Source organism: Mixophyes fleayi, chromosome 1, assembly GCF_038048845.1.
Source record: "Mixophyes fleayi isolate aMixFle1 chromosome 1, aMixFle1.hap1, whole genome shotgun sequence".
In the NCBI taxonomy this organism is placed as follows: domain Eukaryota; kingdom Metazoa; phylum Chordata; class Amphibia; order Anura; family Limnodynastidae; genus Mixophyes; species Mixophyes fleayi.
In genome coordinates, this window is record NC_134402.1 from 67,301,202 (window position 1) to 67,326,463 (window position 25,262).

The 25,262-nt window shown below is 40.3% G+C and overlaps 1 protein-coding gene across 5 annotated transcripts; it reads left to right on the plus strand.

Moving 5' to 3' along the window:
• The first annotated feature begins 37 nt into the window (after window positions 1-37).
• LOC142138923 (multifunctional protein ADE2-like) lies at window positions 38-25,064 on the plus strand. Of its 5 annotated transcripts, XM_075196065.1 has the most exons (19): window positions 39-162; window positions 3,589-3,664; window positions 4,186-4,257; window positions 5,783-5,932; window positions 6,183-6,257; window positions 7,523-7,695; window positions 7,795-7,831; window positions 7,916-8,112; window positions 11,971-12,108; window positions 12,801-12,879; window positions 13,404-13,531; window positions 14,045-14,081; window positions 14,634-14,819; window positions 15,907-16,085; window positions 18,945-19,124; window positions 21,346-21,459; window positions 21,937-22,117; window positions 22,312-22,470; window positions 24,167-25,064. In XM_075196065.1, the coding sequence occupies exons 2-19, from the start codon at window positions 3,631-3,633 to the stop codon at window positions 24,331-24,333; spliced, it is 2,286 nt and encodes a 761-aa protein (XP_075052166.1). In that variant the 5' UTR covers window positions 39-162; window positions 3,589-3,630; the 3' UTR covers window positions 24,334-25,064. The 5 variants fall into 5 exon arrangements, with proteins under 5 accessions (XP_075052149.1, XP_075052166.1, XP_075052140.1 ...); XM_075196048.1 differs by having other exon boundaries at window positions 38-162; window positions 4,192-4,257; window positions 7,795-8,112; XM_075196039.1 differs by having other exon boundaries at window positions 7,795-8,112.
• Window positions 25,065-25,262: the final 198 nt, after the last annotated feature.

Genomic DNA, 25,262 nt, shown 5'->3' on the forward strand with positions numbered 1-25,262 from the left:
GGGAGAGATCTGACACGTCCTAGATGCGGGACAGTTACTATGGTAACCAGGCGGCTGCTGTCAGTCACCGGGCTGCTGTGGGTGAACCCGGTGACATCATGTGCAGCAATGGCAGCCCTCGTCTTGTAGAGAGATCTGGGGCAGCAGTGATCGCTGAGAGAGGTTAGTACAGGAGACAGGCTGAGCGTCCAGTCCCTGCAATGTAATATAGGGAGATAGGCTGCACTGATGGAGTGGCGACTTAGTGGCTTCCTTTATGGGTACAGTGTCATTGTATGTATGTCTACTGTCATTGTGTACACTAATGTGGCCCGTTGGCATCCTGCTCTCACATACTACCACGTCCAGATTATTTGCAAAGAAAACAATTTTTAAATAATTTATACATTTGAAAGGGTTGTAAATGCACCCCCCCTCCCTCACCCCCCTCACACACATCCCCCCATCACACACTCACCCCCCCCTCACACACACACACACCCCCCTCTCCCCTCACACACACCCCTCCCCCCCTCACAATCCCCCCTCCCTCACACACATACCCCCCTCCCTCACACACACCCTTTTCCCCCTTACACACACACACACACACCCCCCCTCCCTCACACACCCCCCTCCCCTCCCTCACACACCCCCTCCCTCACACACACACACCCCCATCACACACCACCCCCCCTCACACACCACCCCCTCCCTCACACACACACACCTTCCCTCACACACACACACACACACCACCCCTCACACAGACTATAGGACGCTCTGTTCTCTGGATATCGATGTAAGCATAGATGCTGTGTTTATTGCTACCCCCCAATCTATCTCTTCGTTCCCTGATAGGATAGCCACTGAAGCCAAACGACCCCTAGGAAAATTGCTCATGTTTTCTTTGGAATTATATTTTTTTTTATGGTTCATTTGTGCATATTGTCTATTATATAAAGTTACACAAGTTGTTACTACAGGTCATTAATTGTTATTTCTAGTCCAGTTTTTTTTATTGCCCATTCATTTCAATTAAGCTTGTAAAATTGTGTTGGAAAAAGACATAAATAACCATACATGTCAGCTGTTTGCACCATGATATTAAATAATCATCATCATCATCAACATTTATTTATATAGCGCCAGCAAATTTAGATTATCCTACACAGAGGGCCAGTACATTTCTGACTGCACACAATCAGTTTTACTATATAACCAAACTTCCTATCTTAGTTTGGTTTCTGAAACATTGTAAGACATAGTGACTTGTCCAAAATGACAATGACAATAAGGAATTTGTAAACTTTAGCATTCCAAATAAGCTCACATCATGGGATTTGTGGAAGAATTAGTTTTTCTATGGTGCTGAAATCATTTGGCTCACTAAACTTTTTGAGTTCTGCTTTGTGAAGGACTGGATAGTCCAAATAAAGCCAAGCATGTCCCTAATTGTTTATAATACTGTTCCCCACCTTTTTAGGCACTATATTACTTTAAGTCTAAAGTTTGCAACAGATGCTGCATTCCCAGTCAGCCAATGTGGTTGTTTTTATAATTAGTTATTTTCTGGTCTGAAAATTTGGTTAGCCAGTGATCATGTGTTTGAAGTCTTAGGCAGGATACACACTACAAAAAATTTCTCCTGATGCGATATCATTGACCTTTTACCAACAACTGAAGAAAAAAGAAAGTCCCAATCAGCATGCTAATTCATGTGTACACACTAAACACGTTTTACAAGATTTACCTTCAGATCTGTGCTCTTCATCTGTCATAACCATCGACTGAAAAGATTGTGACTCTGCACACTCCATAGAGATCTATGGACACTGCCGGTCCTGAGTGCATACACATTGCAGAATTGAAACGGCATTATTTCATCGTTGAACGAGATTTTTAGTACAGTTTAAAAATCAAATCAAACTTTGGAACAGCTGGATACAATCTTGGTTTACCTCTGTGTTATCTCTGTGTGGTGATAGGGATCACTGATCTGGTCTTTTAGTGACCATGCCACATAAACCATTACACAGTTTGGTTTATTATTATACAACTTGGGAGATTGGCTTAGTGGTTAGCACTTCTGCCTCACAGCTCTGAGGTCATAAGTTCGATTCCTGACCATGGCCTTATCTGTGTGGAGTTTGTATGTTCTCCCTGTGTTTGCGTGGGTTTCCTCCAGGTGCTCCGGTTTTCTCCCACACTCCAAAAACATACTAGTAGGTTAATCGGCTGCTATTATATTGCCCTTAGTCTCTCCCGGTCTGTGTGTGTGTGTATGTTAGGGGATTTACATTGTAAGCTCTAATGGGGCAGGAACTGATGTGAATGAGTTCTCTGTACAGTGCTGTGGAATTAGTGGCGCTATATAATAAATAGATGATGATGATTGGCAGGCAAATAAAAGTGATTTTCTTTGGTCAAATATTATGTGGCTCTTAGTTTAGCTGGCTATATTGTCATTGTGACACTGGTACTCCATTAAAAAAATTACCTCCACCTGACGCAGGCAGTAAATTGGGATGTTTAGCATCTTTCCAAACACTGTTGTGTTGTACAAAACTTAAGACGCCGACGGTGTTACATACACATTGTAATAGCTGTGCTTGAGTGTTATACTTGTGCTCATATTTCAGCAATAATTAGACTGCATCCTATGCCACACTTCTCTAGTGATCTTACTAATGTTTAGGAAAGGTATTTAATTCAGAATCCTGGGAGAAAGTAATCTCTTTTCTGCAATATTTGATGGGTGAGCAGATCCCATTAAACCAGTGCAAATGTCAGAAGGCTCAACTCATATGTTTCTCCAGGAAACACTAGGTGGTTATTAATACATAAAAGTAGTGTCTTCTGCAATGCCATACAATTGCAATATGGCCATAAATATTTGTGCTTTTCATAGCACAGTCAAGTGAAATATTGGGGATCTCCAGCCTAGTATATAAATCTCATTGTATGACCAGTGAGATCGCTACAATATGAGTATGTATTTTATCAGCATTGTGTACACAATCTTATATTGATTATCCTTTCCTTCATGATTTCTAATATCACCCACTTGACAATCATGTGGAAAAGCATTGCTTTAGTTTCTAACAATACAGATGGATGAATTAGTGAGACCTATATACAAGATCAAGCAGCTGTCAAGTAAATTTATTTGTAATCTTTTATAAAGATGAGTAGAATGTAACTTATTATTTCCACACCTTTTAGCTGATCTTTGGATGCAGTAGCGTCCTCTTCTAATATGCAGGTGGTGATGCTTTGCATGAGGAATTTTTATAAGTGACTAAACACCTTGTTATCGCGTACTTTACATGGCATGTTTCAGTGTCACTCGGCATACTGTACAACATAGGAATGACTCCATTACAAAAAATGAACATTTTTCAAAATAATATTCTAAATGATATACTATACCTGTGTTTCACTAATATTGAGTTGCGAGGTAATGCAATATCAGAAGGCATCTTATGTTCATGTAAATATGTCTGTACCATTTCAGATGTTTGTGTTTTATGTACACTGTTACCTAGTAAGGTCATATATGTGCTAGTTCTCTGAAGTTGAGGCAGTCCTCTGTGTTTCTTCCTGCAGATTACATTTCTGAAAGAGATGACTACGGAATATTTGTAAACAATGCAGAATATAAAGGAAGAGCCTGTTGATATGGGTGAGTGTTTCTCACATTGAAACAGAATGCGGAAGTGACTTTAATGTTCATAAGATCTATTAATACTATTTTTTGTTGTGAAGCAGATTACATATTTCACAGCACTGGAGAGAGATACAGATATTGTAATCCATGTACAAACGTACGTAGAGACATCCCTATTTCACAATCAAGAAGCCTAAGGGAACACAAGACATGAATTGTTAAGGCAGTTTGACAACAGCAATGGGAAAATTTGTCATTGAAAACATGGTCCTATTGAGATGGTGCAAAGTAGGTGGAGAGCAGGAGAGACAACATGGTGGCTGATGGGAAGGGATGATAACATGAGGGAAAATTCAAGTGGGTTACAATATAATGACAATATAAGGAGAAGGGTTAATACAAATGTGTGTCGGTTAGTTACAGTATGAATTTTGAGTGAGGCTAGGAATTTTGGAAAGAAATATATGATGTCCCAGTATAATGGTTCAGTTATTCCAAACAATTACTTGATTTCTTATTTCTCTATTTCCTGTCAGGTGCAGATTCCATAAGCAGCTCATCCCAAGAACAGTATTATTCACATCTAGGGGACACGGCTTTCAAAGAAGGTATGTCACATGACACATCACCTGCTACAATAGTATATCTACAGGAGATGATGTTTTTTACACACATAAATGTCCTGCAAAGAAGGCTGCCATCTTGATTGACAGTTTTGCTTACAGTGACATAGGCTCCTTTCAGTTTGTTCACAATATCTCAATTGCACCATGTATATTTTCATATTATTTCATTAGCAAGGTTGAAAAATATCCATTGAGTGTTTTTACCATTAACACTCTCCATATACTTTGACCTGCTCGGCACGACCACTGAACACCTGCATCAGTTTCTAATATGGATTGCACAAATCCAGTTGTTTAATGGGCAGGCACAAGAAATAGCTCAGCCTTCCCTGTCACCCCTATTACACTGGTTCCCAACCAGTATTATACAACAAATTTGTGTCACATTACCAGGCTCGATGTGTCAAAGGAATTTTGATTAATTGGTATAACTGGTTTTCTGAAAACCGAGCCCACCCAAACTTAGGGGATCCGAGTAGGCTCGCAAGCCAGCTCGTTACTTTTGCGCATCCCTGGATCTGAATCGAGGCAAAACGTCATCGTTGCACTGTCGGATCTCGCGGGTTTTCAATTTCATACGTACCTCCCTCCCCAGGAGATCCAGCGCCATTGCTCAAACAGAAACAGGGGTAGCAGTGTTCTTGTCACTCTCCATTCTCCAGTGCCATTGCTCATACAGAAACAGGAGGGGTAGCAATGTTCTTGTCACTCTCCATTCTCCAGTGACATTGCTCAGTGACATTGCTCATACAGAAACAGGAGGGGTAGCAATGTTCTTGTCACTTGACAAAAATTGACTGGAAATTAATGTTATTGAGGTTAATAATAATGTAGGGATAAAAAAAGAGCCAAATTATGTTATTTTAGCAAAAAAAATAGGGATTTTAGAAAAAATCGGGAATCAAAACCAAAACACGTGAGGGCGCTTTTGCCAAAACCAAAACACGAAATTGATCCAAAACCAAAACACGGGGGTCATTGAACATCTCTAGTGAAAACTCTTAAACAGTTGAAGATATGCCTCTGGAATTACATGCTAACATACTGATTTAACATTCATAGGTATAACACTTACAAGTAATTTGAATCAAGCTTACAAATGACCAAACCATAATGGAAAATGAGAAAGACGTATAAGAGTTGTCTTTCAATGACATGGTAAAAAAGACTTCCCTATCACATTCACTTTCTACATTTGTGCAATAATGTGTGACAGTTGCCCAGAAAGTAGGTAACCTCAAAGGTTCAAAACCAGATCCAATCCCACACCTTGTGACAACCCAAATGTTGGAAGTATTGCGCTTTACCACAAGTATCTAATGAAGTGGAAATAAAATGAAAACTGAGGTGTGATAGGGGTTTGACACATGTTCTAAATAAAAAGAGATTAATCATCTGCACTAACTAAAGCATTAATGCTACTTCAGGCTGTATTCTGTATTATAGCAGGGAATGTTAATTTCACCTATTGCAGTATATGTTAAGCTGACCTTATTTTTACCCCTAGAGGATGACCCAGAGCTGGAGGATGAGGCTGACAAGGACTTCAGGATAATGACTATAAATGGTGCCAGAGGAGGCAGGAACTGGAGTGATCATGACGTTAGATCTCTGCTGCAAGTGTGGTCAGATGAGAAGATCTCCCATCAGCGGAAGGGTACGTTCAGGAGCAATGAGCTCTATGAAAGTTATCTCTCACAGGTTAATGGAGTTAGGGACCAGTTATAGACATTGGAAACATGATTACATTGTACTCTTATAAGATGAAACTCAACATGGACTACCGGGAAATGTCATAACGTTATAGAAGGGATTGATCATATATGAGAGGTAACCTCACATAATAATCTCTATTAATATATAAAAACCACAAGGCAAGGCTGGTAAATTTTACATTTTTTCACCAGTTGAAGAGAAGATCGTGGATGGTAATGAAGTCCAAGCATTTCCTTTAGGAATGAAGAGGAAGGTTTCTCAGAATGGTGGGTGTATGTATGTATTATGCTATTGTTTGCACAGTATCTACAGCGCAGTGATCTGTTTTATGAGTGGGCTAATGATTTGCTCCTTAGGCTACGGTTACAAGGGCTTTATTTTTGTGCCATGCTTGTTAAATTGCAATCCATTGCATGCTATGTATGACTACAGAATGTGGCTCCTTTTAATAGGACTGACCATGAATTGTTGCAGGCAACATGTGAGCACAATAATAAAATTGCAGCATGCTCCAACATGGTTTAATTGTTACATGACAAGTGTACAGGCAGGGCACCATCAGGGGGGTGTGGGAGGTACTAGTAAACAGGTTCCTGACTTATCAATGGGCTCCACGGGACCAGCCACCAATGAGCTGCCTTTCCTTCTGGTCCTGTCCCTCCCCTCTGTTTCCTGTGCTCCACCTCTCTTCTCTGTCCCAGTCATTCCTACCTCTAGACTGTCTGCTGCACCCCCCCCTTCCCTCTACATGTTGCTGTCTTCCTGCCTCCATCATCTTTGGAGATAGATAAGTGACCTGAGGTGATTAATGTCATGTGTGGGGGGGTGTTTCTTTATAATATGTGGGGTAGGTATTAGTGATATTTGAAAATGTCCACTGTAGAAAAACTCTGGTTCACCAGGATACTTCCCCTGTACAAAGACAGTTTCTGGGCTGGTGCTAATACTGGTAACACCTTTCCCATAGTGCAATATACAGGATATCTCTCTCTCCCTCTGTTCATCAGAGGACCAGCCTCTCTCTCTCTCCCTGGTAAATGGCAGGTGGTGAGGTCTGATGGGCATGTAAGGGGCATATTGGAGGGTCTGGGTATATACACAGTCAGGTGTACCTGAGGTCTGAGTGGCAATAGGGGTGTTTTGGAGGACACAGGGATCTGAAGACATGTGGGGCGCATTTTGTTGTTGTAAGTGGGGGGGTCAGATTGGCATGTGGTAAAGATATGGAGCAAGTGAGGGGCATGTGGGGGCATTTTATGGCTACCTTTTAATTTTTTAAGTTAAGAGTAATCTTTGTGAATGTTGGAGTATGTCAGGTTTCCCATCGCACTATTGCTTCCCCACTATATTGTATACGTCAAATTCTAGGCCATCATTGCTTAGTAGTATTGGTTCTAGGAGCACTAGTTCTCTGGTGCTATTATCCCTGGAAAACAGCGCTTGTGAGCGCTCCCACATTCATTTCTATATGGCTGCGATATATAAAGATGTCATTAGAATATTCTCATAAGTGTTTTTGCTGTATTCACAGAATCTCAAGTTCCAGATAAAATTCACATTTCTGATCACAAAAGGCCATATGTACCTGATAAACCCTCGCCTGAGCTCGCTGTCAATGAGAACATGGGAAGGATTCAGGAAGCAGGAAGGTTTATTGATCAGCACGGTGACTATCAGGCAGAACATCAAAGCTTCCATTCTCAGGTGTGTGGTACTGTGTGCGCTATAATGGGAAAACATCTATAATAGGCATCATTTTATTTATTTAGTTTTTTATTTTACTTTGTTGTTTTAACTTTACAGATGATACAGCTGCAGACAAGGTGTAAGAGAAACAACAGTATGTTTAGTCGCACAACCAAACGTTGCCGATCATCCTCTGGAAAATTTAGGAAAGTCTCTAAAGATATAATTTGTTTGCCAGCGGAATACCCAGAAGAAAATTGCACGTACCGAGTTCCGCGAGGGAAAGAGAGAGAACAGCTCGCCATACAAGGACTGGTGGGCAAGATCCTCATACAGTCTTCATGGAGCTTTGACAATTTCAGGACCGAGGTCGTCTCCCTTTTCCGGAAGCATTTTTCATGTTCCGATAATGAGTTCTCATTCAATTTCCTTCAGGTAGGTGTAGTGTTGAGTAATTACTATATTTGTTCTACTAGATCTCTCATTCTATGTGCAATATTTTTCACTTTTTAAACATTTCGATCATACTAATAATAAAGTCAGTAAAGTTTCTTTCTGAATTACCTGCTTACTAGGTATTAAACAGCAAGTAAAGTCACTATTTGACATTAATAGATAGCAAAGTCTGTGTTTTATTGACCTGAATAACACATTTGAAATAACTGGAGGGTTTATACTTACCGAAATATGTCCATCGTGCTCTTTTTACGCTTCTGCAGCAGGTTGGCATGTCAGGAGTGTGGTGCTTCTTTAACTGAGCAGACAGAGATTGAGTGACAGCTTTTCTGGACTTGCTGTGCAGAAATGCCTTGTGCGGATTGGTGGATGCATACACAGGCGCAGGGCCAGTGGTGTCACAACAACTCTTATGCTTGCAGATTTAGCTTTTTGACCGGGGTCTGATTAAGGTTTCCAGCCACCCTAGCCCCTCCACCACCACCACCACCAATGTTTACGTTCATATTCATAATTATACAATTATAATTATGTGTCTAATAATCAAATTATATAATATTTATTAATACATAAAACAACCTTCATTCTCAAAACACATAAAAATATCATACTGCACTTAGGGAGCTACATGTTGATAGAACTCATTGCACTCAAATTCAGAATTAACATGTTGACAAATTGTGGCGTTCTCTCTTACTTGACCTTGTTGTCAGTTGGCTGGCTTCTGGAAACTTGGAGTCCTGTATTGATAATGTGCAAAAATTATATGATAAAGCAAAATGTTAACTAACCCTAAATTATTAGGTTGTTCAACTACAGCATTCCATTATGGCCAAATAAAACTACCCTCTAGCACAGGCATATATAGGCAATAAAATGTATGAACATTTGTTGTCAAAGAGATATAATCATATACTATGTGGCGTTTGTATGTTCTCCCCGTGTTTACGTGGGTTTCATCCGGGTGCTCTGGTTTCCTCCCACACTCCAAAAAACATACTGGTAGGTTAATTGGCTGCTATCAAAATTGACCCTAGTCTCTCACTCTGTCTGTCTCTGTCTGTCTGTCTGTCTGTGTGTGTATGTTAGGGAATTTAGACTGTAAGCTCCAATGGGGCAGGGACTGATGTAAATGAGTTCTCTGTACAGTGCTGCGGAATCAGTGGCGCTATATAAATCAATGGTGATGATGATGATGGTATACTAACATCTATTGTTCAGGACGGTGGCTTAGTGGTTGGCACCTTATCTGTGTGGAGTTTGTATGTTCTCCCCGTGTTTGCGTGGGTTTCATCCGGGTGCTCTGGTTTCCTCCTACACTCCAAAAACATACTGCTAGGTTAATTGGCTGATATTAAATTGCACTTAGTCTCTCTCGGTCTGTGTGTGTGTGTCTGTGTGTGTGTCAGGAGATTTAGACTGTAAGCTCTAATGGGGCAGGGACTGATGTGAATGAGTTCTCTGTACAGCGCTGCGGAATCAGTGGCGCTATGTAAATAAATAGATGATGATATTGATCTATCAGCACCATCATTTAGCCTTTTAGTGAGATCCCATTAGGACATGACCTTAAAGATGTAGTAGGAGTTACAGTTGTCTGTGATGAAGTAGGAGGTAATACATTATTGTCTAGAAGAGCCACAGTAGGATGTCACACCGAGCAATGTATTTTACCTTCATGGTCCATAGCTGAAGATTTACATGTTGCGGTTCACTGGTCGTTTAAGCAAATATATTGTCAACAAGTTAACCCATGCATGATACTCATTGCATTCTAGTCAAATCAAGCTACTTAAGGTGTTAAAAAGGTTCTTGTCATGCATTTGGGCCATAGCCCAGGCCTCAACCACCAACCACTCCCCACTGTCACCCCCGGCAACCACCAACCACTCCCAACTGTCACCCCTGGCAACCACCAACCACTCCCCACTGTCACCCCCGGCAACCACCAACCACTCCCCACTGTCACTTCTCCTTCAAGAAATATATATATATTTTTTTAAAATCTTTATAAACACTTTTAACAATTAACAAATTAAATTAACAAATTAAAAACATCTTAGTATACCAAATTTCAGCCCTTTCTGAAATTTTTTTCCACACACACTAAGAATTTAGTAGGTCAGTGTATAACTCCGCCCAGCAGGTGGCGCTGCAGCTTGGTTTTATTTTTTACACACACAGACAGACTAACACACGCCACTAGACATTTATATTATAGATAATCTAAATATAGTTATATGTTGTGAATATTATATGGCTTGTAGATGGCAGAACATGCTTAGTATGGAAACATGAAAGTAAGTTACACCGAAGTTTTGAGGTTGAACTGGTGAAATTATTGAGAAGTTAATTGCAGTCTGCTGAAAAGTGATTGTTAATTGGTGCATGATAAATAAGGGAAATATATTGTGTCTGTGCTTCCATACATATCCACCATGTAGTTTACTGTACACAGTAGGAATAATTTGTACATATTTTAAAGAAAACCCTTTCTATGAGCACAGACGCATATGTAGATCATTCAGACCAAAGACCCCAGAGATTGAGACATCGCCTTGTGTTAATGTGAGGGGTCTTGGCTGACCTGACCTCCATTTATATCTGGACTCTTCTGAATATGCTGCAAGGGTTATTTATGTAACAAGACTACAGTATGTCTTGATAAGCTTCCACTGGTAAATTGAAAGTTGTCTCTTAACAGAGAAGTACAGTATAACTTGTCCAAACACAGTAAAGATTGCACATTTGTAGGCTTGTGAGCAGAAGAAAAGTCCATCTAGGCACAAATAACGCACAATTTGCCAAATTATATATATGTATTTATAAAGGTCACTTGAAATAAAGATAACCAGGGTGTCTACTTGCTTAAATGAGTTATAAGAAACATGAATAAATGTCAAATAAGCAGTATTTTGGAAAAGAAAGGGAGACATTTTTTAATAACGGTGTTTGGCTGGCTAGGGATAGTAGACTGTGGTTTGTGGTGATGCTTTCACTTCTTGAAGACTATTTTTGGTCCCAACCAGTGATCAAAGTGGGCCAGTATACGGTGTATGCCATACCGCCACTTCTACTGCATTCATTGTAAAACCATCCAATTCCATTCAATTACATTTTCCATACCGCCACTTCTAAATTTACATACCGCCACTTCTAAATTTGTACTTCAACCACTGGTCCCAACTATCTTGCACATTGGGGACCTCATTTAGAGTCGGACGCAAAGTCTGTGTAAGAAGTGTAGGAGTGGGAGTGTGCCTCAGCTTGGTAGGATATTACGAGTGGCAAGCAACCCCAGTTGCGTCCCACTGTTAATACCCTATGGAGCTGTGAGCAGTTCCTGCAGCTAGCTAACTACTTGCGCAAATTAATTCCTGCCGCACAGTTTTAGCCCTGTTTTGACGTGTGTTGCACCTGCGTCTCACTGCGACTAGGGTGTACTTACATGGTCACCCCTTCACAGTTCCGTGTTCCTCCAATTCTCTCGTAGTGAGTCGCAAGCTGTCGCAAGTGTTAATTGCGTCCAAGATGCAGGCGGATTTGGTGCTTTCTGCACATGTGTGATAGTGGTTTTTTGTTTGATGCGCCTAAAACGGACTTTGCGTCCGACTCTAAATGAGGTCCGGGATGCGCAGATGGATCATGAACTTATGCAGCTGAAGCATTCCTCCATTCATAAACGTTTCAGAAAAGCGCTATTACACATATATTAATGTGCTGTGTCTTTTTATGTTTTTCACAAATAACCTTTATGGAAACTTATAGGCATCTCTAAGGGTCACGTGTAATCTGTCAGCTTGCTAATACAACCTCAATATATCAATATCCTTGCAGTGTTTACCAGGGAATCGGAAACTGATTAAGCCAAATGTATCTGCAAGTTTTAAATGGAGTGGTATTGCAATTATAAGCCTGGCAGCTCAAGGCTCATTGTATATAAAAACACAACACACGCTTGCTGCACCCGCAAAGGTAAGTCATCTATGCTTTATACATATTTTAATTTGCAAATACCATATGATTTATTAGAGCTATCAGATTCAATATGAAGGCCAGAGATGAACGCCCTCTTACAGCCAGTATGTTAGACTCATTGGGGGGTATTCAATTGTTTCTTTTAACGCGCTAAAACAAAAAAAAACGAGCGCTCTAAAAATATTACCGTTAATACGGTAATTACTCGCTAAATTTCATCTCGCAGTTCCCTGAGCAGCGAGCTGAAATTCAGCCCGCTGGCAGCGAGTAAGTACCGTATTAACTGTTTACGAGCGCAAAATTACCGTATAATATGAAGTTTTTTTCGAGCGCTCGTTTTTTTTTGTTTTAGCGCGTTAAAAGAAACAATTGAATACCCCCCATTGTATTTATTAATACAATAATATTGTGTGAACTATAAAATTGAAAGTAAACTGGTAAGTTATTCAATTATAAATCAATTACATGAAAAGTACAGTTATTAGTAAAATAAAATGAGTGTACTCTTTTCTTAATTGAAAGGCTCCATTTTTATGCATTTTGGGTTTTGTGGGGACCTCTGGTGGTCATCCTCTGTAATGATCTCTGAATGCCAATGGGTTTTGTTGTAATACCTTTGTGTGTACTTTAGCTGTGTTAATGTTTGTATTATGAATTGTTACTTTGTGTTTTTTTTAATATGTTTCTAGAATCTTTTCTTCAATAGTAAGCAGCGCCTTCCTGATGCAGATAGTGATGGAGAACATATGAATGTAAATGACCCACCAGGTAAACGCTGTTGTGCGAATTCTTCTTATGTGTACACAACCTTTCATTCCCTCTCCTACTGGCAGAATACCTGTAGCTGTAAACCCTGTTTCCCATACAGTTATGACTTGGAACAGTGCTTAAACCGGGCAGATGTCCGTGCTCTGCCCGGAGACATAGCACAGCTATATTGCAGGGTTTCTCAGCCCAGAGTTCCTTACTCCATATTATCCCCTGACTTTCATTAGTAAATGTCACTTATGCTAAATTGTAAACGAATGTGTTGTTTTCCTACACTTATACATTGTATTCTCAAGCTCATTCTATATTGTGGTTAGTAGCTTTATTTTGTAACACATCTTGGGAGTCAGTTTGTTTAGAAAGTTAATAGCAAGGAAATTCTTACTAACCAATATGTATGTAATGTTGCAAATATCCCATTAAAATAAGATAACCTACTATAATTGCGGTCTGGACAAAACCTAGTTGCCATGGCAAGTAAAAATGCAGTGATGTGGACATAAGTAGTTTTACTGTCCCCATAGACACCCAGAACGTAGACGTCAACCAACGAGCAGCTGCCCATCTTGCAAGCAGTTTGTGCCCGCTGGACATGGACAATTCGCAGTTTTTCACACTAAAAAACCTTAAGGGTCCCTTGCACAGCGCCGGGGTGAGTAAAAGCACAACTTACATATGCTACGTTTCATGTTTTGGGATTTTTTTTTTTTCGTTTAGTCATCAAACTTATTAACTGTGGCACCATCCCTTCACCTTATGCAGAGTTTTGATGGGGGACCCCTACAGGCAACCCCGACTGTTAGCTGAGAAGAGCTGCTAGATCATATGTGTCAGATATATGGGAACAGAGAGCTGTCAGCACTGGAAACTGCATTGTATGGTGAATTCATTTCTACCAGGCTGGGGGGGTGTGATGAGTACGATACCGAATCAGAGAGATGCTTCAGCTGCTGTCCAATTAGTTCCACATTCGTACAGATAACTATCAGTTTGAGGGCCCAGGTTGGCTCCAGTTCTCCAGCAGTAATGGGGACTCTTCTCAGGTAACGGTGCGAGTTCCAGGGGTGGATCTCCAACCAAAGCGCTATTTATGAAAGGATGGGGCAGACAATCAGTTTTACAGCGGAACTCACAAATACTTTGTTTCATTTTTAAATGACTTTAGATTCCAGGCTGCTGTAATGAAACAGAATCAATCACAGGTTAGTGTCATTAGTTTTCACTTGATATAAAATTTCTGTCAGTACAATGTTCTTTTTGTGATGTGTATTGAAAGATACAGTATATTGATTGATAGAATATACAATAATGTCTCTAAATTCCTGTTGTATTTAACATTACGGCTATCAACATAAATTGTAATGTCCTGTAACAATCCAATATTAAAATCTAAATTTCTTCATTGAAAAGCAGCATAAAAAACTAAGATTTTATTTTTTTCTGATTTAAATAAGTCAAACTTCAGTTATGTTTAAATTTTATACAACACAATCAACCTCGTATGCTCTTTATACATTGCTATGCCCCATGTAGTACTGTCATGGTTAATTCCATTTATTGGTTCGTGTGACCTTTTAACCTATTTTTTTCCATAAATCAAATAATAAATATTATCATACATGATTGCTACCTATCATGTCAGAATTATTTTCTATCTTTTGAACTCCAACCACCTAAAACGACTAATGAAGACTCATTAAGTAGATTTCTTATGTATCATTTTTATTATCTGACCTCTTGATATTTAATGCAAGGCATAAGACTTGGTGAGAAGAGAAGTCAGGGGAAATCTTTGCATGAACACACAGAGCATTCTGGCAATTTACTGATGCCGTCCAAGGACCAAATTGCTACCGGACACGAAGCCCGAATGGACCACCTAACAGGCAAAGCCTCCAATATGACAACCAGCTGTGTAATAAAACTACTGCAAGAAGCAGGTATTAGCCGCATCCTCCTCTAAGACAAGAGGCGTCACTGCATTTGGTGTGTGCCATGATTGAATGGTTAATATATTTAGTGGTTGTCCACCATTTGCACTGTTGGTTAATTTTTCTGATGAATCCTGCTTTTTTAACAGCAATTTCCATAAATATCAGTGATTCCTATAACCATCCAGAAAAATAATCTAAAAGTATGTAAACTAACACTAAACATAAGAACCACTTGATATAAATAATGTGTACATATAACAATCACTACTGGCCTCTGTCTAAGCATTAAACACTTCAGCATATTCGGTTTGTTCTCTGACTGTGGACTGTGGGCCTGGTTCATTAAGGAATTTAGGCAAGAAATTTCTTACTTAAGTCTCCTGGACAAAACCATGTTAAAATGAAAGGGGTGAAAACCAGTTTTCTATGTTGCACATAAGTTAAATACTGTCTGTTTTTCATGTACTACACAAATATCAACTTTAAATGTCAGTGTACAAATAAGCTATCAAGTGTTTGTGTGCTGCATGAAATAACAGTCAGTATTTAACTTATGTGCAAAATAGAAAACTAAGTGTCACACCTTGCATTTTAACATGATTATGTCCAGGAGACTTAAGTAAGAAATTTCTTGTCTACGTTCCTTAATGAATCCGGCCCTTTGACCCTATTTGAATACTAATTACTCCTTTGGTCAGTTTTAGGGATTGCTCTTTCCTAACCCCTATAAGTACTTCAGACATCACTAGCTGTCTTCCACACATATTTATCCTGCTGTCTGTAATTAATACTGCTATCTACCCTATATAGAAGGAGTTTGGGGACCCAGGCACAATCTAATAACCTGTCACTTTGTACAATTATTCATGTGCCACGTCTGTATGTTATTGCAAAATACGATATTTGGTGTTGTTACTGTGTTTTCTATGATAATGTGGAATGTAACATTCTTTGGAACTCTGTTATGTATTTCTTTTTCTTGTACTGTTATTATCAAAATCTTAATAACAATATTTGATTTAAAAAAAAAAAAAAAACACACACAGCATATTACTGTGAAAGAGATATTTATTTAGTTCTAAACTTTTCTCAGGTATCAAGACAGCAGTTGTCAGAAAGTACAGTGAGAAGGGATTTATCACCTCCAGTTGTGAAATAATTCCCATTGAGTGGGTGTGCTGGAGAGTGGCCACTGGCTCGTACCTCAAGAGACATCCAGATGTTGAAGAAGGACATCGGCTTTCTCCACCACAAGTAGAGATGTTTTCTAAGGTAACCTTCAAAACACACTTTGAGACACAAACATGTTAGAGCTTCCACTGCTTATGTAGTCAGGCTCTGCATGTCCAATGATGAGCCCTGGAGGGACCTATACTGTACATCAGTGTTGTGGCTGAGTCTGGTGCACCTACGAGGTGGTCTGTGCAATGGGAAGAACATGAACAAATGTTAAAGTGTCGGATGTATGACCACAGATATGAGTGTGACCAGCTAAACTGTGTAAATCAGAGATTGTTCCACACACAATCAGTTACATTTATGGTGATAGAAAATATTAATTTGGGGGACAGCTGCATTGTATAGTGCCAAATGTCAGACCTTTAAAACAACATAATTAGTGATTAAAGGAAAGTTCCACTTTTAAAGAAATGGCTTCTGTTAAATATTTAGTCATAATATACTCATTTGTCAATAAAGCAGTGACCTTTAGTTTAGAGTAATACAAACAATGGCAAGAGGTAAATTTATCTAGCTGCAGGTTTGACAAAGTGGTGATGTTGCCTGTAGCAACCAATCAGATTCTAGCTGTCATTTTGTAGAATGTGCTAAATAAATCATAACTAGAAACTGATTGGTTGCTATAGGCAACATCTCCACTTTTTCAAACCTGCAGCTTGATAAATTTACCCCCTGGTCTCCTATATTTTAGTTAGGTTGCTTTGATTAATGAACTTTGGGACTGTCCACTCGACCCTCTCCCACTCCAGATTGCATTTTGTGTTACCATCTCTTTTCATGAGCCAATCACTAAATCACAAAAGGTCACAATAATGAAGCAAACATACTCTGTGACAGATATTATTTAAAGATGGAATTATCCTTTAAGCATATAACTGTCTAAGACCAAATAAGAACAATTTTAGTGCTCAATTCACCAAACTCTGCAAGCAGCATCTGCCCCCACAAGCAGTTTCCCCACATTGATTGCTGCACCATACATGTTATACACTAAGGCAGTGGTTCCCAAACTGTGCGCCTAGGCTCCCTGGGGTGCCACGGCGATCTCACAGGGGTGCCTCAGCCAGGGCCAGTGGTAAGCAAGACGAGGGACTAATTGGTAATTAGTTTGGCTTAGGGGTGCCTTCAAAAAATTATGGAGACCCTAAAAGTGCCTTGAACTGACAAAGTTTGGGATCCATTGCACTAAGGTACTGATTTAGAGTTGGACACAATTGCATTTGCATGTGCACAACTTACCTGCACATATCTTGCTGCTCCTTGTGCTTTGAGAGGTGGATCAGGGGTCCTCACTTGCAAGTAGAGTAAGAGTGCAGCAATTTAGCTACACCCTTTCAGCTCTCCATATATTGGTTTCCACTTAATGTTTTCAAACATTACCTATGAAGCAGAAATAATGCACCTTTACAAGCCTGGTGCAAAGTCTGTAACACCACAGTATATATGTGCTAAGGTTACACGTGTCATAACATGCGTCTTACTCACAATACAGATGTACAAACACAAGTGTGCAGACACACATTTGTATATACTCAAAAGGGAATCTTTTACATCCAACTCTAAACCTGCCCTTAAGTATCCAAGTATTATACCAGCACTGACAACATAGTGATTATAGCAGCATTGCCAAAACAATCATTATACAAGTATCCCCCACATAATGATTAAACCATTCATATCTCCCATAGCAGTTATACCAGAATTATACCAACAGTGCCCACATAGTGATTATACGTGGTTTGACAACTTTTTGATTATACACGCTGTACCACATTGTGAGTACACTAGTATTGCCACCAGCAGTGTCCGGTGGTCTGGACCAATCCTGTGGAGGCTGCAGCAATGGCTTGGATTGAGTGGCTGCTACAAAGCAGGATTGAGTGGCTGCTACAAAGCAGGATTGAGTGGCTGGTACAAAGCAGGATTGAGTGGCTGCTACAAAGCAGGATTGAGTGGCTGCTACAAAGCAGGATTGAGTGGCTGCTACAAAGCAGGATTGAGTGGCTGCTATAAAGCAGGATTGAGTGGCTGCTACAAAGCAGGATTGAGTGGCTGCTACAAAGCAGGATTGAGTGGCTGCTACAAAGCAGGATTGAGTGGCTGCTACAAAGCAGGATTGAGTGGCTGCTACAAAGCAGGATTGAGTGGCTGCTACAAAGCAGGATTGAGTGGCTGCTACAAAGCAGGATTGAGTGGCTGGTACAAAGCAGGATTGAGTGGCTGCTACAAAGCAGGATTGAGTGGCTGCTACAAAGCAGGATTGAGTGGCTGCTACAAAGCAGGATTGAGTGGCTGCTACAAAGCAGGATTGAGTGGCTGCTACAAAGCAGGATTGAGTGGCTGCTACAAAGCAGGATTGAGTGGCTGCTACAAAGCAGGATTGAGTGGCTGCTACAAAGCAGGATTGAGTGGCTGCTACAAAGCAGGATTGAGTGGCTGCTACAAAGCAGGATTGAGTGGCTGGTACAAAGCAGGATTGAGTGGCTGGTACAAAGCAGGATTGAGTGGCTGCTACAAAGCAGGATTGAGTGGCTGCTACAAAGCAGGATTGAGTGGCTGCTACAAAGCAGGATTGAGTGGCTGCTACAAAGCAGGATTGAGTGGCTGCTACAAAGCAGGATTGAGTGGCTGCTACAAAGCAGGATTGAGAAGACCGGACATAATCATTTCTGTCAGCCTATGACACTAGTGCCAATGTGTGTCTATCTGTCCTGCGGCTTATTGAAGTGGGATGCAGGTAGCAGTGCCACATTCTACTCAGTACCCTCATATCTGCACAGCTTAGGTTGCATTGTGGGTAATCTGGATATGTCTGGTGACGTCAGTATTAGTGTGTAACTTTTATTCATGGTATTGGTACTTTCATTGTGTATGTATACTTGTTTCCTACAGGATAATGCCAGTAACGATCTTCAGTGTTCAAAGGAGAGATTGCTGGCTGCAAAGGTCACTTGTGCTGGACTTGTAATTGGTCAGGCTGAAATTAATATCATGAATCGCAGCACGGTAGCCATCTTTGAAATCCTGGAAAAAGCCTGTTTGGCTGAAGACTTCACCCTTGTAAACATAAAGGTATACAAATTGTTACTCTACTGTAATATATATTATATAACGAAAACTAATTAGAAATGTGATTACTTCCCTATATATAAGGAATTTAAAAAAATATTGTGACAGGATGGACCGCCTATGCCACCCTGTCTGTAGTTGCTGGGAACTGGCTGGGCTTACTTTGCCACCGTTCCCTTTTGTTATCCCAAATGCGCCCTCTTGCCGCAGTAGGAGGGGCTTATAATGCTGCCACCACTGAGCTCCTTTATGGCACTCAGAACCACGTTCCTTCTGGATAACTGTCACTACTAGTGTAGTCCTGTGCTGGTACACTTGGGCTGGTAACTCCAGACCTCTTACTATGGATCCGAGTTGCTGTGGATGTATCCCCCCCGGCCTATCACACTGACTAGAGCTGCATGGGTAGTAGGCAGAGCGGTGGTACTGGAAAAGCTGGGTCCAAACCTCAGACAGCCGGAGAATGGATTCGACTTTAGGGTCTAATCTGCAGGTCACAGGATTCATCATCATCACCATCACCATTTATTTATATAGCGCCACTGATTCCACAGCGCTGTACAGAGAACTCATTCACATCACTCCCTGCCCCATTGGAGCTTACAGTCTAAATTCCCTAACACACACACAGAGACAGACAGACACACAGACAGACAGAGAGAGAGAGACTAGGGTCAATTTTGATAGCAGCCAATTAACCTACTAGTATGTTTTGGAGTGTGGGAAGAAACCGGAGCACCCGGAGGAAACCCACACAAACACGGGGAGAAGATACAAACTCCACACAGATAAGGCCATGGTCGGGAAGTATTGAAGAATATATTGAATATTGAAGAAGTTGTCAAGCAGGTCTTTAAAGCAGAGTGATGTTTATTGCTCAAGTGTCCTGACAAGGACAGTTCCACTGATTAAAGGTATCAGTGGTCAGGTCAGATGGAACATCAGAATGATACATTACATGCTCACACAGCTCACCTTTTATACAGTTCTGACATAACTCCTAGCAGAGGTAAGCCAGTCACTGGCTCCAACCCATCTAGAATATTCCCTCAGATCTCAGGGTGTAATCTAATTTTGCATCTAATAATTGAACTAACATATCAACTTGATTTCCATCAGATCTCAGGATGTAATCTAGTTTTGTATCTAACACAATTTAACTTCCACATCCCCCCTTCAGATGTTCTGTCTCCATTGTTTAGATTTGCAGTCTGTCTAACAGGACCTGCACTCAGGTAACAGCCCCCTTGGTGTGCATTCATGTGTTGGTCACTCACATTGAATAGACTTAATTAGCCTTAATGAGGACACATCCTCTACACTACGCAACAGACTTACAAATGCTTATCAGAAATCAAACATATACCTTCGACATGAATGCATTTCCTCGCACTAAGATATGCAAAAGGCTTTCAAAACAAAGAATTATTGTATCAGGTATACATCAGAAATAAGGTATTTCCTTTAGCAAGGGTAAACAGAAAACCAACTTGTCTACCCTGGTCTCAGAGATAACGATTTCCTATCTCACAATATACACAATATAAAAAATAAGTGCACGTGCAGTTACATAAATAAGTGCCCTGCACTATTTGCTTTAAATAAATTTTTACCAAAAGTTAATTAATAGTGATCCAGTCACAAATATGTATCTCACTTTCTTTACCAATATGCTATTAATAAATGAATTTTTATTTTTTAGGTATGTTTTATAGTGAGAAATGGGACAAATTACATAAAAAAAATAACATTTTGTAAATATTTAGCTTTTTTGTAACTTTAACAGTAAGTGCGAGCCCAATAATTTAAATAAATTTTAATCTGCTGCCAGAGTATAGCAATGCTTGGAAGTAGTGATAACGGTTGTTAATATAAGTTGTGTCTATTTATTCCTATTTTTAATATATTTCATTTATTATATATTTTTTTAATTTGTGGAGACCAGGGTTTGTTTGATGAGTCTATTATATACTTTCTGCAGTGCAAAGTAGCCACAGTGGGTGACTGCAAGTGGCTGAATGAGAAATGACAACATAAAAACATGTCACATGCTGCCTGTAGACAGTGTGGACGGTGTAGACAGACGTTTCGTTGGTTTTACCAATATTCATATGAATACAATCTATCAATTCAACTGTGTGCAATGAACAGTTGCCCTTTAATAGTTGTAATTGCGCACATGGGTGTTACTAATACATTCCTCTGACTTCATTCCAATCGTCAGATTAAGTTTGGTGTGGATATTGACAAAAATGAAATTGTCCTTGCGGATGTAATGGACTATGATTCCTGGCACCGAAGCCAATTAGAAGACAAAACTCAGCAGAATGATAAGCAAGTAAGTCTGTTATGATCTGACCTGTGTGTGATAATTTCTACCAAAATATTAAAATATTAACCACAGAGGAAACGAAGCAATTCAGATAATATAGAGATTATAAATAAACATGACTGTCTGGAACTACTTGGGGGGTATATTTACTAAACGGCGGGTATGAAAAAGTGTCAACCAATCGTATTCTAGCTGTCATTGTTTTAGTGCATTCTACAAAATGACAGCTAGAATCTGATTGGTTGCTATAGGCAACATCTCCACTTCTCCAAACCCACAGTTTAGTAAATCTAGCCCTTGGAGTCTCACTGCTGTAAAAAGTGTCTTGTACAAAAATACATATACACAAGCTGCCCAGCTTTTTAAAGTGGATATTTTGGTAGTGGGTATATTTATGTGTAACTTAAAGGTGGTGGAGATTTTGACGCACATGTTTTGTATGAAGTTGTATAAAATATTCTCCTTTCTCTATTCTATACTCAGCACTGGTTAAGCCCTAAGACACAAGGAAGGGTAGTGGTGCTGGCGGAGTCCGTGTCATATCTTGTGCACTGTGAAAAAATCAAGGTGGCGTGCGCCAGCCACAGTGTGCCATGTGAGCTGAGGGTGACATCTGCATACACGGGACCAGAGGAGACTCTGGATATAAAATCACAATATGAAGGTATATCCTTAGTACTGCATGTTCCTAGCTCATTCAACTAAAAACGGGTCAGCTGTGAGGAGGTTGATTGGTTTTCATATGTTTGCAAGCAGGGAGATCATGTTGAACAAAAATATACTTTATGTGACCTCTTTTTACTTTTTTATATTGTACAAATAAATTCCATGTCTGACTGGTGTTCTGTGCTCACCCAGGAGATGGCATCCCCACTGTCTTCATCACAGTAGCAAGTAGAAGCTATGGTTTGGCATCCATACTGTCTGCAAATACTGCCTGTCCTGTCATTAACTGCCCCATGGTCACAGCAGATTGGAGCGCTCAAGATGTCTGGTCGGCCGTCAGGACACCAGACAGTATGTATATCATAGTGATCAGATTTATGTTCTCTTGTGAAGAAGTTAAGGTTTTCAAGAATCGTGATAAACTCTGCTCTGTCGTTTGGAAGTTGTACTTGTGAAATCAGTGTGACTTCCCACAGGGACCTCACAAGCAGCGCCGGATTAAGGGAATAGAGGCCCCTGGGCTAAGGGGGACCTCCATTGCCCCGTGAGCCGAGGAGCTACTACTGCAGTGAAAGTGCTCAGCAGCACTGATTGGGCTGGGGGCCCCCGCCCCCGACCGATCAATACTGCTGCTGAGCACTTTCAAGGGCCCCCTGGATGCCCGAGGCCCCTGGGCTGTAGCCCAGTTAGCCCAATGGTTAATCCGGCCCTGCTTACAAGTGGGTCTTGAACCCCTTAAGGTGGATGCAGAATACCAATTTGCACAAGATTACATTGTGAAGTCTTAATGCAGCCCAACCCTATGGCTGGATAGTGAAGGTGGTAAAAAGACCTCACCATCTAATCAAAGGCTAACCCACTTCATAAATCGTATTAATACAGTATACTTTGTGACATCAACATAAGTCACTCGGAAAAATGTCATTAGTCAGACCCTACTAAAGACACATGCAGTCCCTGGGCCATCTGCAAGCTGCGACTACATCCAGGGTACACTGGATCTGACAGCATTAGTGACAGGAGAGATCAGATTTGGAGCTCCTCTGCACTCTCCTATACCTTTCCACAAGTGACATAATACTTGACATTATCATCATGACCTCACCTGATCTCCCAGCCCTGATAATGAATGAGGTTTAGCACACAGCGCTCACTCACGCTTTGAGTCTGCATTTGGTGAGTCAGGAGCTGAATCGATTGCTACCTCCCCCCCCCCCCCCCCCCTTCACTGGATTTAACAATGGGAAGCTTGTGGGCGCCATTGGCAACCACCCTATATATAAGGTGGCTCAGAGCTATGTGTATACTATTATGTGGGTAAAATAAATGTTCCCTTATTGATCATAAGATAAGAAATCCATTTAGCAGCATTCTATAATTATATATACCAGTCTGATTAATAGCTTGATTTTACTTTGTGCATGTTATATGACTCAAGCCAGAAGATCAGTTCTATCCATCATTGCCAACCACCAGCCCTGACTGAAGAATAAGCCAAGTATGGCAATTGTCTTAGGTCCCAGACTATGGAAAGTTCAATATTCTGAAATAAGAACAATCTTAGCACAATTTGATATCCCCAATGTAAAAATCTATTTGAGCAGTAATTTCAAATCTGCTGCCATTGAGATGATTGGTCCCATTACAGAGTGTATCTAACCAACTAATCAAGCCAAGTATGGATGCTGATTTGCAAACTTCACCCTTAGGGGTATATTTACTAAACGGCGGGTTTGAAACTGGTGATGTTGCCTATAGCAACCAATCAGATTCTAGTTATCTTTTTTTAGCACATTCTACAAAATGACAGCTAGAGTCTGATTGGTTGCTATAGGCAACATCTCCACTTTATCAAACCCACAGTTTAGTAAATCTAGGCCTTTGGGTCTATTTACCTCCTAATTTAGCAAAAAAAAAATGGACATTTCCTTTAGTCTATATGACTGTCTGTACAAGGCATATATTGTCATTCAGTAACTATATTTGTGTCCAGTTTATAAATGCCTATGGCCATTTCTATAATACATGCTTTGTTTTTTTCTTTCAGATATTGGATTTTGCACCGTGTTGTCTCCTCAAGCAGCGGCTCAGTTTGCCGCTCACATTTTAGGATTAAGTAACCACCTGCTATGGTCCAAGCTGCGCTCCTGCACACTAAACAATTGGGTCTCTCTGAAGCAGGCGGATGTGAAACTCAGAGAATGTGCCATGTGACCTCCTCACACTGTCTGCTCTGTGTTCTGTTACATGCAGCACAGGTCATTCCTGCTAAAGCAGTTTGTATTTGCTTCACGATTTATGCGGTTTGACATGTTGCAATTGATTCCCTAACTAATCAGACTGACAGGCAGCAGCATCATATATAGTCACATCTCGCTCTTAGAGGGGTGCTGTGGCACAATTACAGGGAAGTATTCCATCACCATCACTTGTAGTGCTCATTCCATATGTCCCTACTCATTTATCCACCTGTACATACAGCAAGCATCTCTTTCTATATGTTTTAACTTTCACAGCCAATCTTGTAGTCTGAAGTATTATGCAATAGACATATCTCTGTCTTTGCACCACTGAATTTAAATGGGGTCTGGCCTGAACCCCAGGCTTCATCCCCAAATATCCATAATATAATCAACCACTGCCTCACAGAATTTACACAATCAAGAGAAAGCAAAAATTGTTCTGCTCCTGAAATACAAGTAAGCGCTCCAATATAAGCCAGACTTATCGGCGGTCGGCCTGTCACCTCTAGACATGAATACAGAACTCATATCATCCCTGCTAACGTGGAGGAGCTAATGACACAGAGAGTAACAGAAAGAAATGAAAAGCAATGTATTCTCACAGATCATATTAAAAACACCATTGGTTTAGTTCATTTGAGCATGGTCACGAAAAACGGTCTATTCAGTGTTATCTACCTCAATAAAAGATGGTTAAATAAACACATTTGTCTCTAATTTCTCTTTCTGTGGTGTTAATAGCATGTGGTAGAAAGATGTGGAACTCATAGAACTTAAAATACTTAAAGGTCTATTTATTAAGCAGAGATGAACCAGCAACACAGAATGATATTTACTGACGCCCACTATCCATCAATGATAAATAGGCCCCTAAGTTTTAAATGACACATATTTAGGAAT

Excerpts from the sequence above, each read along its gene's own strand:
- LOC142138923 (XM_075196039.1), top strand. The coding sequence starts at position 3,631 with ATGCAGAATATAAAGGAAGAGCCTGTTGATATGG. Across the intron at positions 12,880-13,403 it reads GAATGTAAATGACCCACCAG|ACACCCAGAACGTAGACGTC; the intron begins GTAAACGCTGTT and ends CTGTCCCCATAG. Across the intron at positions 16,086-18,944 it reads AAGTAGAGATGTTTTCTAAG|GATAATGCCAGTAACGATCT; the intron begins GTAACCTTCAAA and ends TGTTTCCTACAG.